General features: G+C 39.3%; 1 protein-coding gene across 1 annotated transcript; it reads left to right on the forward strand.

The window, feature by feature from the left end:
- Window positions 1–2,389: 2,389 nt before the first annotated feature.
- Window positions 2,390–16,749, forward strand: LOC124070753 (vascular endothelial zinc finger 1-like). Its single transcript, XM_046410953.1, has 5 exons — window positions 2,390–2,521; window positions 9,778–10,523; window positions 13,529–13,598; window positions 13,713–13,875; window positions 14,243–16,749. Exons 1-5 carry the CDS (start codon window positions 2,489–2,491, stop codon window positions 14,605–14,607), a joined length of 1,377 nt encoding a protein of 458 aa, XP_046266909.1. The 5' UTR covers window positions 2,390–2,488; the 3' UTR covers window positions 14,608–16,749.
- The last annotated feature ends 4,746 nt before the right edge of the window (window positions 16,750–21,495 follow it).

Below are 21,495 nucleotides of genomic sequence, written 5' to 3' on the forward strand. Positions count from 1 at the left end.
GTTCATTCTGCCCCCGAGGTCCTTACCTTTGGAGAGTCTTCCTTATCCAAAGCTGGAAAAATGTCAGAAGAAGCAATCTGCATAACTGTATTTTCAAGTGGAGCCTGTTGCTGGATGTTATCGTGTCTTTTTAGCTGGATGAGGGGAGAATGGGCTGACCACACATATTCCCCAACTCTAACTGAAACATTCATTGCACTGTATGTGAATACAGGCTTTCAATGTACAGTGGGACAAAGATTGGAAAGTACAATGGGGGCACCTTTACTGAACAGCCATTCGCGGGCAAGCAGAGTTCAAAGAACATACTGGAAAGAGTATGCACAATACTGATTCAAGCCTGGATCTGTGTCCACTTTAATTTTAGAGCTTCAATACAAGTCTAGTTTCCCAGAAGATTTTCATACTTTGATCTTGAATGCATTAAAATGTGGTGTGAAGCCTTCCCACAACACCATAAATCAAATTTCAGGTCACTTATGATGAAGATTTTTAGAATTACCAGCAATTTTTCAGTTTTTTTCTTTTTTAATTTTTACTGTTTTACCGGAGCAAAGAGTGTACCTCAAATCTTCATTTACTGATCTATTTCCCACTCTACAGAAAACATGGAAAATACTGAAGCAAAAAAAGCAGAAGAGAAATTACCCTCTAAAATAAATTAATGAATACATTTTATTATTTCCAGTAACAAGCACTCTTGCTGATTCTACACATTCCAGCATGTGACACGGGTGGGCTGGACGGACAAATCTTATTTTGGCTGAGGTTGTAAGTTATCATTGTTCAGATCTTAATGTCATTTGAGAGTTAGTGGGAAGTTGCAACTTCATTTGAGATTTGTCATTGGATTTAGGATGATTTTAAAAAAAAATACAAATACTGTGGTTCTAAACTCATGATGCAAAAGTCAACACTGTTTGGAATGCTACTTGTTTATGTAGGTAATTTATACTTTTTATTTTTACTTTTTATTTATTTATACTTTTTCTGGTGCTGCCAAACAACGTGGACTGTGTTGATTTGATGACACTAACTTGAAACTGATTGTTGTATTCATAAGCTAATCATTAGCTGAACAGAGAGGTTTATCTTTTAGTTTATTAAGACATTTTACATAAAATGCAATTGGGAAAGGACATGGGCCTTACTGTAAATTTGTTTCTAACCAGATTTAAATGTATGTGTTCTGGTTATCTGAGCTTCTACAGCTCTTATTGTTTATGAAGGTCATCTGGCATTACCTACTGTTCTTGTATCTCCAGATGCTCTGTACTTTTTTCTTGGCTGCCTACAAGGTTGAAAGTGTCCTCTGAACACACACAGGCGTCCTGCGTTCCTCCTGAGACTTCCTGCCTGCTTCTAAGACCTATTACCCTGCTATAAAAGAGATACTAGTTTTTAAACAGTATATCAAATGTTTCTTTTGAGTTTGAGTCCACTACATGTGTGTTAATCAGTGGTTATACAGATTGATGCTGTATTATGAATTTTCCCAGTGCAGGACTAGTAAAGGCCTATCTTATTATAACCCAGTGAATAACTATTAGGTTCTGAGGAGGATTGTTGAATAAACAAATCTGCTAAAAAGTGGACTTTGTTGTTGTTTGTTGGTTTGTTTGTTTGTTTGTTTTTTCATTAGACATACACACACTTTACTTTTAAAAGATCAGAACCTGTAAAATGTTAGGCTCAAATGTTTTTAGACCATCTTAACAAACATCTCAAAAGAACATTAGAAACAAAATATTCATCCAATCACCCATTCAGCTGACCAGAAATTAAGTGATTTCCTTGAATAAATGCGAAAATAGTACATTTTTAATTTTAATTCTATCTAACTTAATCGGAATATTCGTCTGAAAGGAGAAGACTGGGTGTATGGTACTTTGATCCACTAGAGGCAATTCGTGCAATGTATGGGCTCTTTCGTTTTCATTCATCCACGTCCCCGCGAATGAAAATAAAAAGCTAAGCAAGCGGATTATTTATTGCTCCGTTTAAAACTAACAGTTCTCACTGTTTGAAATAAGAAGGGCTTGTTTATAATGCACAACAAACCGCTTTACAATTCCAATTTTATTATAATGACGAATGAAAGGTTACTGAAATGTAATCGTATCCCAAGCACATGCGACAGTACTCGATTATAAAAAATGCCCCTTGCAGAACAAGCGAAAACACATATAGGGGGGTGTTGTCGTTATCCAACTTCGTCAAATTAGTTCTTTAATAGGAGAGGAACGACTCAGAAAATATCTAGCAAAATATTTTTGAATATATTTTGCAGTTACCAGTATGTACTTGTTTGTGTGTGTTTTCCGAGCTATACAAAACATTATATGTATTCTTTTTAAATTAAAATCCCCCTAAATATAGCGTATTGTGGTTCAGCCCTCGAGGTTACCGGAAGTTGTTTCAGCTGCCATGTTTGGTTGCTTTGTTGTAGGCTTCTACTTGGTTTCCTACAGAATTAGTAAGTGTGGAAATGGAGCCGAGCTGGAGTACGTTTCTTTTTCAAGTAAGTTCACTCTTTACGAGGGAAAGTGGGATAGGTCTTCAAACAACCGTAAAAAAATATAAGCACAGAATATTTTAGCGGTAAAACCAGTTTTTTAACGAGTAATGCCAGGATCAAGTAACCAAGCAAAACAATGGTATATGAATCCAGGCTTCCAGCTGTGAGGCTTGGGAATGACGCTAGAACAAAAAATCAATTCTCCCCAACGAGTCTTTGACAAATATGGCCTTTTTGTCTTTTGTATGGATACTTAGATAATGGATGTTAAATAACTCGACAACATTTGTGATTTTTAAAGTTTGTTTGCCAAGTCGAAGCCAGCAAAACATGCGGGATCATTTGAAGTAAGCCCGGAGACGCCACTGCACCGTTACAATCGAGACAGACCTGTTTTTTTCCTGTGATTGAGGGCTTTGATCGGACGCTGTAGGATAATGAGATGTAACGCCGTCGAAGGTTTTTATTGCAACGCGGGTAGTATCACGGCTGATTTTGTTTTAAAGTATTTAATGTTCATAAGGTTGGATAGGTGTATACTTAGCGTTAGGTTATCAGCTGCTGAGATTTACTAACGGCGATTCGCAAGTCCGCGGTGAACTTTCCGCTTGCCTCAGCCGGTTCGGCAGTAACTAGCCAAGTTAGCTAACGATGTGTAGGCTGCCTTCATCAATCTCGTTGGCTAATTTGGCTTTATTTGGGCGAGGCTGCTGTAATGAGCTTGCAAAACTAACGTTACATGACTTGATAACCGGCGCTGTGTGGCTCTCTGTTTATTAACTAGCTATTTATTCTGGCAGACGCGGCGGAAAGGAATGCAAACTATGCACACAACATCAGCTAACATTAGCAACGAAGAGGCACATTTGAAATTAGCAACGGCATTGCGCAATTTATAAATCCATTTACAGGCAGAAAGTGAGTTCTGCTGTTGAGTGGTATCTGCCACGGTTTAGTGATTTGCACTGTGTGCTAAGATGGAAGTCCATTGTTCAATGAAATGAATGAAATGTTTTATTCCCGTGGCCTTACTTAGCCTGAAAGAATCTAGCCTAGTGTGAACATGAAAATGAAAGACCCCGAGTTTTTCATGGAGACGGTATTTCAAATGATTAAGCACTTTGCCGCGCGTTCGACTTTTATTCTAATGCTGACATTTTGTCCGTTTTTGGTCAAGACAGTAACCTTTATCCCAAGTCTCTCACCATTTTGCAATGTTGGGTATATTTATAAATCTTAAGTAGTTTTTTCCCCCTGTATTATCTCTTAAGTTCTGCCCGTGTTAGCGGCACTGACAAACTCCTCATGAGAAGAACCTCCTCAGTGAACTTTGCAGCTGTTCAGTATCATTCACATACATCTACAAAAATATTCATGATTTAATTCATATGTTCACAACAGAGTTCCTGGCTGTTAAGTTGATCATTTTACTGCAGCTTAAGATAAGATAAGATGAACTTTATTGATCCCGCAGTGGGGAAATTCACTTGTCGTGGCAGCTCACAAGAACAGAAAAACAGTGCAAAAAGTGTGCAAAAACAGTTGCAAAAAATATAAAGGTATGAGTGACTTAACATAATTGAGAACATTGTGGGGGGGTATAGATCTTGTTGGTCGTACTTTGAGTCCCTGGGACTTGCCAGCCAATAATGTTTGTTTAATTCTCATAAAGGATCATTTTTACTTTGTACCACTTGCCATCTTCTGTACTGATAAGTAGTTAAGTAAATATCTTTTAAAAAAAAGTGTTAAACTGGTGCTGAGAGGGTGTACTGATGAGATATGTCGCAGAGGATGCAGAAGCAGTCAAGAAGAGATGGAGTTGGTAGAAGTGCTACAAGGAAAGTGAAACTATTATATAAAATAGTTTCTAGGAGAATATCAGTGTTTCTCTCTAAAGGTGTTGCCATACAAGCCAAAATTTCTTGTCCTGTGTTGTCAACACCTGCCCTGGCTAGTATTAGGCAAGCAAGAGTTGGAAAAAGCATAAATAATGCACTGTGGGTTTCATCTTGTTTATAATAAAATTAAGTTAGATGTCACAGTTTTGGGGATCTGTCACTGTTTTGTATTGTTAGAAATGTTTTGCTGTCTGATCTCTGACTGATCACGTACTTGCATATTTGAGCAGTATTTCTTCATGATGAAAAAGGCAGCTGGACGGTGTGGCTTGTTGTGGAGCATCTGGCATCTAGCCAGAAGCCCTGCATGTATTATGTACCTCACAGTGTTACTGTGTCAGTCTCATGTAAATCTGTGTGCAGTTAGCATTCAAGCACTTTATGTAGGAGAGCAATATTTCATTCAGCTACTGTTATGCCTTGCACAATTTTGAGTTTTAAAGTTCTTCACTGTATTATCTTTTAAAAGAATAGTATTTTATTGACAGATGTAGATTAAAAGATGATGACTAACACATGCCTTTTAAAATACTTCTTCAAGTGTTTTCAATTAAACAAACTGTTGTATAAATGAGCTTGAATATTGGCCATAAGTACTGCTGTATCCTCTTCTATTGTTGATAAATGTGCAGTTATCCATTACACAATCCAGCATCCATCAGACTTAAGTTAAGGCCCCTGGTGAATCGTGTTATTTAGACCAGGGGAACTCTAGATGCACAGTGATACAGTAATTCTGCAGGGAAGGAGAGGGGAAAAAAATCAGGAAAATGCTAAAAAAAAAAAAACTTCCCCTAAGTGACAAAGTCATGATGTAATCCTTCTGTGCCTGAAACTCCATTCTTGCTTCCTCTGTAGACTGCAACATCCACTCAAGAAAAGTCACCATATAGGCTGAATTATCATACAGAAGTGTTTTAAAAAATGCTGCGTGTCAATTAACTCTAGAGGCATTTTGCTAATTTTACTGAAGCATTTTACTGACAAGCTCACTATTGTCTAAAAGAAGATTACGTTCAACAGGTGGATGCACTACACTGAAAATGTTAAGTGCTTGAAAGATTGACTCATCTTAAACTAATAAAATGTCCTTAGAATGTACTGTGAGACATAAATCTGGTCAAAAGAAAGCTGCCTTGTACCTTGCCTTTGGAAGCCATTTTGTTGATTTGTTGTTGATCAGTACGATAAATAATCAAATTTACATTGATCATTTTGCCTTTGCCAAGCGAAACATGTCAAGATAATCTATAGATAGCCACCAAATAATGGCTAATATTATAGCAAACTCTTGACTACTCTCACATCCAGTGGACTTGACACAACATTATCATTCATTCGTAGCCATGTCTGGGGCCACAAGGCAAGGTCTGTTATTTTAGCTCTGGTTTGTTCTCCACCAACTCCTGAAAAAATATTTGGGTCATTAGATAATGAGAATTTCACCAACTAGTTTTTCTGTCTGAGATTCGGTGCTCAGCAGTGTGTACCGCAGATGTAGCTTTTTGCTCGAAAGAGGTCTACCATAACCAGCAACCCCCTTTTGGAAGAAATTCAATTCACAGTTTATGTAAAATATATTATTAAATTCAAATGTCATCTGTAGAAAGATGGCGGTGCAACTTTGGACTTTGTGGAAGATGACCTACTCTCTCTATAGATATAAAAGGCTCACTTTCAGGTAGGGGTGGGCAATCTGCCCAAAATGTAGTATCACTATCTAAGATCTACATTGCAATCTTTTTTAACAGAATTGAAATGCCCTTTAAACTGTAGCCAGACTTGAAATACCCTATGAATTTCTCCAGTTGTCCCATTTAAGCACAGCATTGCAGATGGTGCTTCATATGACAAGCTCCACTTGCTGCTAGCTGTAACTGGTGTTGCATTGTTAACAATACGTCGCCAAAGGATTAGCTAGGTGAAGTAACCTGTCCACTTGGCATGGCCAACTAGCTGGCTACCTGACTCCATTGGTTTGTTCATGACGACACAGAACAGAACATTAAATATTGTGAACATAAGAAATATTTCATCAGTTTCATGTACTGTGTATTCATGATCTATGTACATGTTTTTAACAGAAGACCTTGTTCGAGGCAGACATTTTGACTTGTCATAGCAGGAAAAGCACAGGTGAAACAAAATGTCGTTAACGGTTGCTCAGAAGTTCTACAGTGAACTGTCACGCACAATACCAGCACACAGGAACTAGCTCATTTAAATGGAATGCCGTCTTTTTTTAATGTTACTAGTTGCACCTGTGTTTTTCCCGCTTTCAGGGCCAAAATGCCTATTATTAAAAGGTGTATTATCTTTCACAATTGTAGTTATAATGCCTTTTAGCAAACAAAAGCTGATAACAGTGGAATGTCTGTAAATATTACCGTGTATAGCACAGGTTCAAATTATGGGTGACTTTGGTGGTCTAAAGAGTGTGTCACATCACTGTTACAAATATCTCATCACATGGTGTGTGTCCGTAGTGCTTGTGCTGGAACAGGGTGAACTTTTTAGGTTTTATCTGCTTGATGTATGATTTCACGTTTGGGTATCAAGTTTTGGCCTTGGGTTTTTATTTTAAGCCCCCCGAAGCATAGCAGTGCAGCAGATGAGTATTATTTGTCAATATTATTCATCACCGCCCATTTTGTGTGAAATCTGTCTTCTTAGTTAAAGGGTTGAGATGCCTTTCTTGAGTACATCAAGATAAACAAATTTCGTCATAGCTGTGATTCCAAGAAAATAACCGATCAGTCTGCCACAAATATGCTACGTGAGCGATGTGCTTGTGGGTTGTTTTAAATGTTGGTTCGTTCTTCTTAAGTCACCTTCCCACTGAGTCTTTTTTCACAGTACCTCATTGTTAAGTCCCAGTTGTGGCCACATTTAAGAATTGTTTGCCGTTTTCTTCAATCAAGAGATCTCTTAGTGCTCTCAGGTGATACATGTTTCACATATTTTAAATTGCTTTCCATCTCGCAGCTATTTTGTATCTATTCCTTGTTCCTGACAGGACCGTTTGCTATACTAAATGTCACTACTTTTGCCACCTTTGGCTAATTGGTTTCAGTGTTTTGGGGAGAAGGATGACATGGTGAGTTGATTATAAATTGCTTTTATCATCCTTTTAAATGCAGTCCAACCCAAGGCAAAAGAGTTAATATATAAAAACCACAACTAAAATATTTTGCGCACTCCTAGCAGAACTGAAACACCTGCAGCATCAACAAGCAAGGTACTTCGTCTATGCAATATTTGTAAAGGTTTACAGGCTATGAAAAAAATAGGGATTGCAGACATTACAAAGTGATTGTTTTTTCATTTTTGATTTTATATATTTATTTATTTTTCTGTTTTTTTACAAGAGCTTCTGTCTACTCAACAAAGGCCCTGAGTAGCGGGCTAAGATTTTAGTACTTGTAAACAAGTGAAGAACAAGCTAGAACAAACTTATAAACACACATAAAAGACTTTACATGTACCAGAAAAATTACTTTACTTAAAAAAAAAAAAATACGTAAAACTTGTACATATCGCACATGATATGATATGTGCAAGTTTTATTTTCTGTAGGACAATCTTCCCGCTTTCCTTATGTTTTTATGTTGTCAGTTATAGTTTTTGTTTGTTTCATAGAAACTAGGATTTCGGGCAAGCAGCTGTAGAGTGTGACAAAAGATTTCAGAAAGACAGTGCATAATCTGACTCAGACCATGAGCTCAATTCAAGTCTACAGTGGCCCGTGGAGCCATCAGGACACTCCCTCCATTTTGATGTTATTTATGAGGGAGCAGCCCCAGTTGTCAGAGCGCATTTGTGTCAAAATGGTCAGAGCTGCATGAAGGCACAGCAGCTTACAGGCCCTGCACCTCTGTGTCGAGGCGGTCTGTCTGCAGCAGCTATGTCTGCTGTTCACAAGCTTCACAAAGAGGGCTCACCCACCCAAACATAAAGCCCCACCCCCCCCACCCCTGGTGTGCCAGCGGACTGGCATGATGATGACTAATCCTGGAAGGTGGCAAGTGTGAGCAGGTGCTTGGACAAATGGATGAGTTGGTTTTGATGGCATTCTCCACGAGTTCCCAGGTCTTATTGCATATGAGGGAATGACGGCTAGTTTAGTTGAGTAGTGTGTGGATAAACAATGTCCCTGTCTCATGAATAGATGAGCCAAATCAATGAAGATGAGCATACAAAGATCCCCCGCTGAGGCATCACTGCTCAGATTTGTGTCTCTCACAATAGGCTAGATGACATAAGGAGGACATTGTGTGGTTCATTTTTCTTTTCTCTCCACTGCCTCCTCTTTTGCAACTCCTTTCTTGGCTGGCCTTCTTCGATGGATGATTGAACCTCAAAGGGAAAGGTCAAGCATTTCACCTTTCCCTTTCTTGCTGGTGGTTTACAACATAGTTGTCTTGACTGTGTCCGTTTACCGAAACAACAGTGTTGGCTGTGATAAAAATATGTTTGAGACGAGTGAAAAAACTAAAAAAGAGGTTAAAAAAGTTAACCAAAGTTAACCAAATTAAAGCATATTTCTCCTTTACAAGTTCAGCCAGAGCCACAGAGAAATCTGAATTACGGTAATATAAATTCATCAATAACCATTAACACCCGCCCTTTCCATTCGTGTGTTTGCATCTCTGTCTGCTTCTGTTAATTTCAATGGATGTTGACAGGGCAGTCCTGGGGTAAACAAGAATCTAAGGCATTTCGTTGGGGGTGGGGTAGTCAGCTTGTTAAAAACTGATCTGATCTGTGTAATTGTCAAAATGGAGATTTAGACTAATTTCTAACCTTCATTAGAACATAACTCAACAAAGCTGACAAAGTCTAGTCATATATCTATATCTATATATATAGATATATCTATCCATACATATATCTATGTATATATATGTAGATATATCTATATATATATATATAGATATATCTATATATACTGTGCAGCTGCTTCCCAGTTAAAGCCCTAATTATTTTTGCTGCAGAGCTTTCATTTTGAGGTGGCTAAACAGTAGGAAGTGTAATATGTGAAGGCAGCTACAAGAACTATGTCCTCTAACTGAGCTCTGTAGCTGAGCCAGTGGCCTGCTCTTCAGTGCTCTGGCCTCTGCTATGCCTCTAATTTGGTATGCTTCCTTTGCAGTCACATGATGAATCAGCACTGTCATGATAGGATCATTTTTCATTGACTGTATTTGGATTCTTTTGCATTAGTGGCATGCTGTGTGAACCTCATTAATGACAGCTCCAGTGCCCATTTTGTATTCTGTAACATCTTATTAACCTTTGCTGTTTTTGTGGACTTGTGATTCTTATGCAGACATTGTATTTGTGTTTTTGTTTCATCAGCAGGCCAACGAAGCCCTTCACCACCAGCACCAGGTGGCCCAGAACAGTCTGCTGCCACTTCTAAATGCAGGAGCTGAACAAGTTGACCAGAAGCCTGTCCTGCCGATCCAAATCGACCAGAAGCCCCCCACGAGCGCTGCTGATCTCCTAAAAGACAATGTGGCCAGCGGAGGAGGTGTGCGGCCACCAGTGCCTGTCATAAAGAAGGAGCACAAAGGCAAAACTCCTTTCATCTGCGGCTACTGCAACAAGGCCTTCCGTGACAGCTACCACCTGCGACGTCATGAGTCCAGCCACACCGGTATCAAGATGGTGTCGCGGCCAAAGAAGACAGCCCAGACAGCCCCCACCATGGTACCTATGATTTCCTCCATGCCACGAGAGAACAACGGCAACCCTTCCTACATCTCTACTGTAGCAGGCATCCTCTCCACAGCAACCACTTCTGTTTCCTCAAGTATCATGACATCATCTGCAATGGGCAGTGTGCCACAGCAGAACATCCCCAAGAAACCCGCGAAACCTGTCAAGAAAAACCACGGTTGTGAGATGTGTGGCAAGGCCTTTCGTGATGTCTACCACCTGAATCGCCACAAGCTGTCCCATTCAGATGAGAAACCTTTCGAATGTCCCATCTGCCAGCAACGCTTTAAAAGGAAGGACCGAATGACCTACCATGTTCGCTCTCATGACGGTGGAGTCCACAAGCCCTATGTATGTTCTGTGTGCGGGAAAGGCTTTTCCAGGTAGGGTACCTATTTTTTTTTTTTGACAGTTTGTTCTATGTGTTGCCTTTCTGAGTTAGACATCCTCAGATATTGTGACTGATTTGAAATTGGGCTGGTTTCTCATAAGAGAACAACGGCCACTAGCACTATTTCTGTCGATAATGCAGCTGACAAACATACGCTTATATTGGGAAGAAGTCTGTTCACTTTTGTCTCACTTATTCTGTGTTTTATAGTAATGGTAGAAACGTAGTTATTTATTTAGTAGCTCTCTAATGCTGTCCCTTCCGGAAAGGCCATTGACATTATTTGAACTATCGTTAAAAGATGAAAATAGTTTTCACCCTTTCGTATTTCTAGTGTGAAGAGATTTTTCTTTTGCTGCCAGACACACTTGTCTGTCATAGTAAGTCAGACTGGCAAACCCTCAACAAGAGATGGCTGCTTAGTGCTAGCAACCAATTTCATGGGGAGATAATATTACCCGTTTCAAATGTCTTTGCACATTCCTCATGTAGCTCTTGAGGTGGTGGATTAAGTTATGTTTCCCCCTAGACCAATAGCATAATGGTGGAGAAAAAGCTTGACATTCATACTACATTAAACATTCTTAGTACAGGCAGTTCAAGTGATTTTAAAGTGTGCTACTGGTATATGTCAGTGAATAGCTGTGAAAATATTTGGTTTTTATTTGTTCTCACGCCCCGTCTCGCAAAGCAGGATTAGTCCTTTAATAGACAACGTTGCTCACTAAAATATGGAGTCTCTTCAAATCCCTCTGCGTGGAGCATGAACTGAAGCATCTGTTTCAGGTATTATTCACTCCAGTTATCCAGCTAATTCAGTAAACACGCTTCTTAAGTGAGGCCTGGTGCAACATGGGACTCTCAAAAACATAACTTGAACTGTTCTCCAACATGGGTAAGCTGAGTATCAAGTCCTCTCTGTGCACTAGCAACTGGTTTGTTTGAGTTGCGTCTTCAGTGCAGGTACTATGACTCTACATGTTACACCCAGTGAAAAGGGCACTAAAAGACGAGCTCTTCTTTATATGTATCTGAGGAGGTGTTTGGTAGGTAATAACATGAGCAGCAACAGGGACAATCTGCACTGACAATAGCAAATAATGATGTGATGAGACAATGGGGGCAAATGCGAAAAATTATTTTTTACAGCTGATCTAGTTTATGCCTAAGCTCTCAATCAACAAGCAGCAATAAGTTGCAAGGCTGCTGTAAACAGGAAGTAAGCCTCTGAGATCTCATTTGTTCTTATGGAAGTGGAGACAGAAAGTAATATCACTCTCTTTTGGTTGCATTCCAGAGTCATAGGGAAAAGTTATGACTTGTCTGCATGGAATTTAAAAATAACATAATGTTAAACAAATTCTAACAGACATGACTTTTATTCCCTGATGATCTTGGCAGTCCAAAAATTAGCTTTTGCTGCATTTCAAGTGAGTGAAACATGCTGGCTAGACTGCAGTGTTACCTTATATACTCCAAAATTACCATCTTTCATGTTGGCAGTCATTCATTAGTGTTTTTGGCAGTGAATACAAAGAGAGGATTTATTTTAACAAAGAATGCAGTTGCCAGATGCTACATTCTTTTCTGCTTTACCAGAAGTTCACTGAACAGTGACGCTATTGCTTAAAGCACGACTTGTATGTGAATGATTCAGCTAGTGGTGTTTTGGTTTTTCAGCTTCCTTATGACTTCATATAGCAGAGTGATTGTAAGACGATGTACCATCCAATGTAGCTTCCCAGTGGCTGTGTTTCCATATTTATAGTTGTGCAACAGTTGAGACTTGTACTTGTATTGACCCCCCACGCCATTTGAACCACATGTTTAAACAGTCGCACATGGGAGAGCACCAGTGGTAGAGAGGGAGGGGGAGGCGTCACTTGTCACTTTGCAGTTCCCGCCAGCATGTCACAGACGCTCTTTCCCCTGGGAATTCAGTGAACCATGTGGTAATGTTCAGGTCAACACATTTAGTCTGTAGTGAACAAATAATTTGTTTAAGTAGGCCTCACTGTGGCTTCATATTTTACATTTGTCAACACAAAAAAACATTTTGCTGTCTTTTAATGAGCCAAAACATTTGGTGTATGTAAATCAGCGTAGAACACCAGAAGCGTTCTATGCTGCAACACAACTTCGAGCAAAACATCAGCAGTGTATGCTAGCCAGGCTGTAACATTAGCAGTGTGCTGTGCAGGGCAGTTTCAGGCATGCCTCCAAAACGGTGACGTGGGGTAGGGATTCATCAGCATACTGGAAAGTGAGAATGGCGACTGAATAACAGGGCACTGAGTCACTGCCACTCAGCCAGATATGTAGGCAGGCACTGTCTGGAGTCTGCTCTCCTTGTCAGTGGGATAAAAAAAAAAAAAGAAGGAAAGAAGAAAAGCTTGATTCCGGTTCATGGCACTACTAAGAAAACTCCACTTGACTCCTCTCGTTTGTATTTGAGAAAAAAAAATCCAGCAGCATGAAACTTTCCGGTTTTGGAGCAGCTGCCAGTTCTGCAACCCTTATTCTCTCCATTATGGCACTTTTAACATGATTCAGCTCACAGCTTCACTAGAACTAACAAGCTGACAGAGGAGGATCAGTGCCAAGAAGAATTTGTGAATGCTGGAGTTTCACTGTAAAGGTCAAGAGGCAAAGAATTGGTTTTTTTTGCAACTGCTGTTATGCAGTGAACAATAAATTATAAAATAAATCAATGAGGAATATGTTGTTTTCAGTGTTTACTCAGAAAACAAGTGGAAAATGTATAAATTTACCATCTCTGTTGAAACTAGGTCAGACTATTTCATGCACGATTGAGCATATAGAATTAACTGCCACTGAGTAGGGTGGGTTTTTTCATTCATCTGTTCTTTATTAATGCAAACGGAGCATATCCATGTACTTCTGCACTTCCAATGTATGGAAAGGTTGTACTTCTGGCTTTTCACTTGGTGCAGAGATCATTTGAGCGATTGTTTTGTTTTTTTGTTTTAAATGTAGGCCAGACCACTTGAGCTGCCATGTGAAGCATGTGCATTCTTCAGAAAGACCATTTAAATGCCAAGTAACGGTAAGAGTCATTACTGTCACCTTTGTCACTGTTATTATTATTGCTATTACTGTTGTTGTTGTTGATGGACTCGAACTCCACTGACCTTTAACCCCGTCTGCTGTGTGGCTGCAGGCCTGTACCTCTGCTTTCGCCACCAAAGACAGACTGCGTTCCCACATGATCCGACATGAAGGCAAGGTCACCTGTAGCATCTGTGGGAAGATGCTCAGCGCAGCCTACATCACCAGCCATCTGAAAACTCACGGACAGACCAACTTCAACTCCTGTAACAAAGGTATACCTTTCGTCTCAGAAACGCATAACCCATAACATGATAACGTTCACATTTCCGAAGCGTCCTCGGTTACAAATCATTTGTATCGCATCTCTTCTAAACTGCAAACTAAGACCTTGTCTGTGTCATGATCTATTTTTGCAGCCTTGCTCCACCTTGCTCTACCACAGTAGTAGTCATGAAAACAGCCTGTTATATACATCTTCAGTTGCATCACCCTGTTCTAATCCGACTTGTTTCCTTTTGAATCCTAATGTTTTAGTACTGTTGAAATCATACAATACATCCTTCTAATTAACAGCTGTTTTGAGTTGCTGCAGAGTACCAGTTAAATAATCTTTCTCGCATTTTTTTGGGTTTTTTCCAGAGAGTAACGAAGTCTGCAACTCTGCCTCAGCTACACCAGTGACCGTTTCTGCCCCAATCACCACGGCAATGAACCGGGGCAACAACAACAACAACCCTGTCACCATAGCCGCACAAATGAACATTAGCACCAGCACGGTCAACATCACATCTCCAGTCAGCCTCCAGCACCCAGTCACCATCACCGGGCCTGTCAACATTGCCTCTGTCAACATCCCTGCCTCGGCACCCATGAATATAGCCCACCCAGTCGCAATAACGACCCCCATGCCTATGAATATGGCTGGTCCACTCAACATCGCCATGAGGCCAGTGGATAGCATGTCTTTTCTGTCCCAAGTCTTGCCTTCTTCTCCACCCTGGTAAAAAAAAAAAAAAAGAAAAGAAAAACATGGAGAGAGAGCATTGAACTGGCCAGAAAGAAAGGGAAAATGAAGTAAACCAAGAGACTCCTGTCCTCATTATTTGCACCTCGAGCCCAGCTCTTTCTCCCTCAGTACCATGTTTACTTCATCAGACCCTGAAGTGAATATTGTGAAGCGAACACAAGCTGGTAGGAGCTCCCCAAGTCACAGCTGCGTCTCAACTAGTGATAAGTGGCTGACATGAGATGCAGAACACTTGAGTAGAAATCTAGTAGGATTTATCTTGAAATCAGGACAACCGTAAAACTTAGTGTAGTCAGTTAGAATGATGAAACTGTGATTTGTGACATGACAAATGAGAGGAGAGGATTCCTCAAGCACCTTTGAGGACCCCGTAGGAAAACACCCCTGTGCTTTTGTAAAAGGGAGATGAGAAATGGACTGAAGCAATAACTATAAATTGCTGTTTTTGATGTTTTACAAGTTCTCTCCCAAAGCCTCTGGGTGTTACTTTGTATGTTGTTTTTTTTTTAACTATAGCCTGCTAATCACTGTCTATTTAATGTTATAGGAAATGAGTCTAGTAAAAGGGACAGCAGCTTCCACTTGCATGGAAGACTATTTTTTCACAGTACTATAGCTTTTTTTCTCTCAGATAGTAGGTATGCTGTTGAGGTACAGTTACTAACTTGTACAGTTGACATAGTAATGTATTTTCATGTCAGCATTTTATTTTTTTCTTTTGTCAGTCAAGCGGACATCTTATTGTCCTCTTGGCAATGAAAATATTTGTACTTTGTTTTCTATTTGAATGGAAACACAAAGGTTTGTTTTTATTTGCCTATTTGTCCTGTTTATTTTTCCATGAAGTCAGAATGGAGTGAGTCTTGCACTGAAAGCATATCCTACATACAGGTGAACAGCAGTATTATCAAAGATCAAATTGGAGTCTTGAGTGTTTGGTTAGCCAATCAGCACTTGAGGGCCATCTAGTGACTGACCATGGAAAGGCCTGGCCTTGTAGTGAAGCTTTTTCAGGCTGTTACTGTCATCATAATGGTGACTAATTAGTTTTGTCTGACTCTTATGTACACTGTTTTTTTTTTTTAAATCATTTTTTTCTGTTATCCCCAAGATGTTACCAAGGACCCGTCACTCAGGAAACACTTAAAAGCCCACTATTCATGAATTTGGTTCCTTTTTCAATTGACCGTATCGACCGTGTATATTGATTTGTTGATTTATTTTTTAAAATGTGCTTTATTAGATTTCCTAAATCATTTGGCATTAATTTGTTAAAAGATTTGACCAGACTTCCATCAGGGACAAGAAGTCCAACAGATTGATTTTGAACATAGCCGTCCATTGAAATAATCATTTACTGTGCAATGGCATACATGCTGTACTTTTTTCATATTTTCTTTGAAGTCAAGTTCTGCTCAGGCTGCATGATTATGTGGCTGAGGTCTGGATGAGTTTTATAAAATGCAAGTTTGTGTCCATTAAAATAACAGGACGAGATTGATGTTGCATGACCCCCAACACTGTAGCTACTGAACATTAACTATTTTTAAATGAATGCCAGTGATCTCGACAGTGTTGCAGCTCTTTGAGTTGATGGAGTTTATACTTAAAAAAAAAAATGCAATATGCATGTTTGTCATTTTTCCCAAGTTTTGTTTTAAACAAAATATTAGTGTAGCTTTATTTTTTTGTTCTTATGCATTTACGTAGATACACTATGATAGTCTGTTTGCCAAATTTGATACAATGATAATGTGTTAAACTGAACATTTCTTGTGGAATTGAACATCTCTTTATTTTTAAGGAAAACAAATAATTGGAAATTCCAGGACCCTTGTGAAAGCAGTTGAATGTATATCTTTGTACAAAACTATTTTAGTTCCAAGGATATGGTAGTTACGATAGATGTGAAAGATAAGATAACCTTTTTATAAAACTTTTGTATTAGAACATTAACAATGGTAATTTTGTATATATGAGAGGCTAGGCTTTCTGATTAGCAGAAAGGTCAAACATTCCTACATTTTTTTTAAATGTATGTTTGTCAAATTATTACATAAACATGCGCAACGTTATGTGCCTTTTATTTGGGTTGTCTAAATAAAAGAAAACTATGAAATGTGTTCCTATGTTTAAGTAATGTTCAGCATTAAGTGTTTGAAGCACGGCTTCAAATATGTTTGAGTTCATGTGATTCATCTCTGGTAGAGAATTTCCAGCACTTTTTCTTCTGCTCGCAAACAATTCCCATTCAACACAAACCTTTAAATGCCTTGGCTTGCACACTCTGTTGCACCAACCCATAGCTGTGAACACTACACATTGTTTAGTGTCTGAATTCATAAAACCAAACCAGAAAACTCTGCTCACAATAGGCTATCACAAAATAAAGTGCTGACTGGAGGAAAAGAGGAGCACTAACTTGAGTGACCTTCAACTTTACATTTGTAGCCTGTGTACTGATATTTATCCTTTCCAACCATTTTCCAAAGCGTATTGCTAGTGTTTTGGATTGACTGCAGCAAAGCAAGGCTTCCAGGCCAGATGAGCCATCCTCAGTATCCTCAGGAACACACTGAGCATAATGTTATACAGCCCAGCCATATACTAGGTTTGAGCTAATGTTGGTAGTTTGTGTGAAAGTAGGGAGCATCATGGGGTAAACTGTAAAGAGGCGTGTACAAAGAACTTGTCTGCAGCTAGCCCTGAAAGACAGCATCTAAGTCAGCTAGCTGCAGGAGACAGTCGAACAAGGTAAACATCCAAATAGTTTGGCTTCACAGATGGGTTGTTGATTACCAGAGCACTTCTCAGCAACCGGTTTTAAATACATTTTGAAAATCATAAAGTTTGAAGAGACACAGAGCCAGTGCAATGACGCTCAAAGCATTTTTTTTTTAAAAAAAAAAAAAGAAACATAAAATATAAAGTTACACACTCTCCAGGGCCAGACTGGGATAATAATTCAGGCTAAATAACTAGCTGCCTCCCAGGGAACACATTCAAACCAGAACTGCACTCATGCTCGCTTGAATAAGTCTGCTGATTCTTCTCTGATCTCACTCAATGACAATTTGTTTTCAACCACAGAACTGCCTCTGTCAATTCTAAACACCCTCGTGCTTGAAAATCCCTCCGGAGCAGCTGTTTCTGAGCTGGCGGCGTTGCCACATCTGGCTCAAACAATCATACCACATTCAGAGTCACTTGGATCATACAGCTTGCCTACTGTTCATTCAAACCACTGGAAACTCTTGTGCTGCTCGCATTTTTTTACTGAGTCACAACCAAACGCAACACATCATCCCTAAAGTGGACAATTAGTGTAGGCAGAATGTAACCAATCATAAAGGCCACCGCTCCAACATGATTTGATAAAGAACTTAATGTTCGAAATGATGTTCCATTTTATTGAATGTGTTCTGCTTCCAATTCACATAACTTTCTTTAAAGAGCGTGTTAGAAGCAAAAGTCATTTTCTGGATTCTAGATTGTAATCTGTCATAATCTGTTTTATTTGAAGCCATCTCAGAGCTACAAACAGAAATATCTAACTCTCTTAAGAAGGTCTTGAAAGCAGGATATGATACTCAGTGTTCTTTGCAGTACAGAGTTGTCCAGCAGATGGTGTTGTCTATGCATCTTTCACTGTTGTGTACCATTTGAGTCGTGTCTAGTTTTATCTGCACTGTGTTCCCCCTATAAGGAATAATCTAAATTGTCCTCAGCGTGCCGACATTGATTTACATTCTCCTGAATGATAGCATACTTTAATAGTAAAGTGGGAGGAACTGAGAAGCTCAAAGAGAGAACCAGAGAACAGTACCTGCTGGTGGACATATCACAGAGTTGACCTCCTATGTGTGGAGGAGCAATTTACTATTAAGTCAAATGTTTCTCTTAGATTACAAAATGTTAAAGTGTGACAGTGTCCTACTCCGTTCCAAGGTACTGACATTCCTAAAGGTCAGTAAGAGCAGACAAGATGCTGATCACTGGCAATGTCTGCATTTCCTTTTATTGCTTTGAAATCAAGTGGAGTCAAACAGCAAAGGCTAAAGCACATGTTCTGTGCTGGTAAAGAACCGAAGCTCACCACTACTCTCTCTTCTTTGCCCTCTGACCTTAAGCTGCTGTGTGTGCAGTTAAAATAATAAAGGTGAGAAGACCGCCCTGTCCCTTACCAAAAAAAAGAGCTCACTTGGCTACTCTGTAGGGTGGAGAGTTCAAATGGAGTTCACAGAAGGCTTGCTCACTGTTACTTCCTGTTTTCACATTAATAATATCAAATAGACAATGGACACAGTTCTATAATCTAGGTCTTTAAAGGGGCTTAAAAATAAAATAAAAAGAAGACATTTCAGAAGCTCTAGAGCTCTCCATTGCGTCTCTGTGGATTTTAAAAGTTTTGATTTCCATATGTGTTCGTTGAGCTCTGGGGAGTCCTAAAGGAAAGAAAGGCGTTCACTGAATTGTGAGACAAATAATGGCTGTGTCCAATTGAAAAAAAACCCAACATATTTCTCAAACAAGCAAAGATTTATGATTTAATCTGTACAAGTAAGAAAAGAAACAACAATTATTATAGCACATTATGATGCCTGTAAACTGATATTAAAATACTAGAATACCAGTGGACAGTCAAAGCTTCATTTCTGCTCTTGTTCTCATTCAGACAACCAACAGTTTTTTGTTGTTGTTTTTTTCATTGCAGACAGCTGAAGGCCATTAGAAACACGCAGTTCCCCTTGAATTGCTTCGGACTGAGGTATGGCACGGTGAATGACCACATAACATCATGAATCTAGACCTTGCTCAACCTACGGTGACTGTTCGTTACCCTTATGACGTGGGAAATGAGAATGTTGACACAGAATTTCCTACGGACTGTGGGGAACTTTTTTGTCTTATTAAACTGTGTGTTAAACCTTATCTAATTAGTAAGTTGGGCTTAAAAACGTACTTTTAAAACTCGCCTTAAGCACGAAAAAGCTAAAACAGTGTTTACGTAAGTCGGGGTATGATTTTTAAGAGTCGTACACAGAGACTCCTAAACGTTGTAAAATAAGGACTGCAATCATGCCTGCCCAAAATGCCCTCTCTCAAGCACTGAATGAGCCCAAAGCGTGGCTCGGGGGTGATATGTCACGACTTCAGACGTCAGTCATACTGAATAGTTTTCCTTCCTGTGTTTTGTTGTTCACTGTTCTTCAAACTGACGATTTGGTGTTATTTTATGTTGAATCCATCATGTCAGCTGTTTCGTGTTGTGTAGGTGTTTGAGTGTTATGACAGGCCATGCATCTTTTGCTGCCCCTGCTGGTTATGCCTAGTTGACACAGTTTAGATAAGATAAATAATTTGTGAGCTGAGAACAAGTACTAACACTTAGAAACATCTAAATGCATCTGTTTGTGTATACGTAATCTCAATTGTGAGAATAACAAAATATGTCATGCTTGTGGATTTTGACACAGAGAATTCAACTACTACCCAGACATGGATGCCATGTGTTAGGCTACTTTAAGAGCATGACCTAATCAGTGTAGGCCTAAGTGCATGAGTTAAGGTATGATAAAAGCCTCAAGAAAATAAAGTTTACAACTAATATTAAATAGCTCCTTAAAGCCTTCCTTCACTGCCACTGTTGCCTTTCAATAATTCTGGAGGCAAAGAAGAGCTGATATTGGCAGGGTGTTCTGTTGGCATGTCACCATCAAATCTGTGCTGTTAATATAGCAGGACTGATATATATACAATTGTCTTATTGTCCTATCTTAATAACTAGACCTGCATCAAAATAATGTATCCAAATGGTGCAATGAGCGGGGTCTGTAAAGCAAAGGATGTAAGTTTTTTGAGTTATTTTTTTAAGTCCCTGTCTGGGCTCAACCCCCCATACCTGAAGGGTTAGCTCCTGGAAATCCTGGCCAGCAAAGACGATGGAATCAGACTGTCCACAGTCTAATTTAATCTGAAGCCATGAGCCTTGTGCTACAAGTGGTGTCTTGGCTGTCCAATAGTACAACAGTTTAAACGGCTTAAGAGCCTGTCAGGCTGGGGAAGGATCATGCTATCCTCAGCTGAGTGAGTCGTGTCAGCAAGCTGTCAAGTGCCTATGCAAAATTTCTGAATACATTGCAGGTATTATTTGGATTGCCTGCGTGATGCACATCATTTATTACTGGACAAAGGTCAGTAATCCTTCAGGTCAAGTAACCATGTAGGAGGAAAATGAACTCTTGGAAAAAGCTGCAGCGAAAAGAGAGAACACAGACGAGGAGGAACAAGCGGTGAGGCGCTGAAATGTTTTTTAATCAGAGATGCTGGAGGTCTTTCCTGAAATACACTACATATGGGAGCAAATTTGAGTTTTGATTTTCAGGGAGAATAATGGCTTCTGCTATGCTCACATTGCACCTGTTTGTGATCTGTCAAGTGAGTGGCTAAGCAACCACAAAGACAATCACTTTCACGCTACCTTCTTGTGTAATACACAACAACGCAACAAATGTTTATTCAACAGATGTTAAGCCAGGCATGGTATGGAAGAAGTTTAAATTAATATTTCTCTGAAACTGCAGGTTTTTACTGGGAAACAGACATATCTTTTTGCCTATAGGTAGTAATGAATAACATTCTGTTTGCAGCATTGTCAAACAAAATGAAATAACACAGCTCTCACTCTCCTTTCTGTGTTTGTACAAATTATGCTTTATGTGATATTTGAAGTATGATGTCAGCGATTGATAAAACTCTCTAGAAAATAAAGTTTACAACTAATATTATATAGCTCCTTAAAGCCTTCCTTCACTCCGTCGCCACTGTTGCCTTTCAATAACTTGATTCTGAAGGCAAAGAAGAG

The sequence above is a fragment of the Scatophagus argus genome, chromosome 14, assembly GCF_020382885.2.
Source record: "Scatophagus argus isolate fScaArg1 chromosome 14, fScaArg1.pri, whole genome shotgun sequence".
Classification (NCBI taxonomy): domain Eukaryota; kingdom Metazoa; phylum Chordata; class Actinopteri; family Scatophagidae; genus Scatophagus; species Scatophagus argus.

Coding starts and splice junctions, on each gene's coding strand:
- LOC124070753 (XM_046410953.1), top strand. CDS start 2,489: ATGGAGCCGAGCTGGAGTACGTTTCTTTTTCAA. Junction 10,524..13,528: donor TGCGGGAAAGGCTTTTCCAG/GTAGGGTACCTA, acceptor TTTTAAATGTAG/GCCAGACCACTTGAGCTGCC. Junction 13,599..13,712: donor CATTTAAATGCCAAGTAACG/GTAAGAGTCATT, acceptor GTGTGGCTGCAG/GCCTGTACCTCTGCTTTCGC.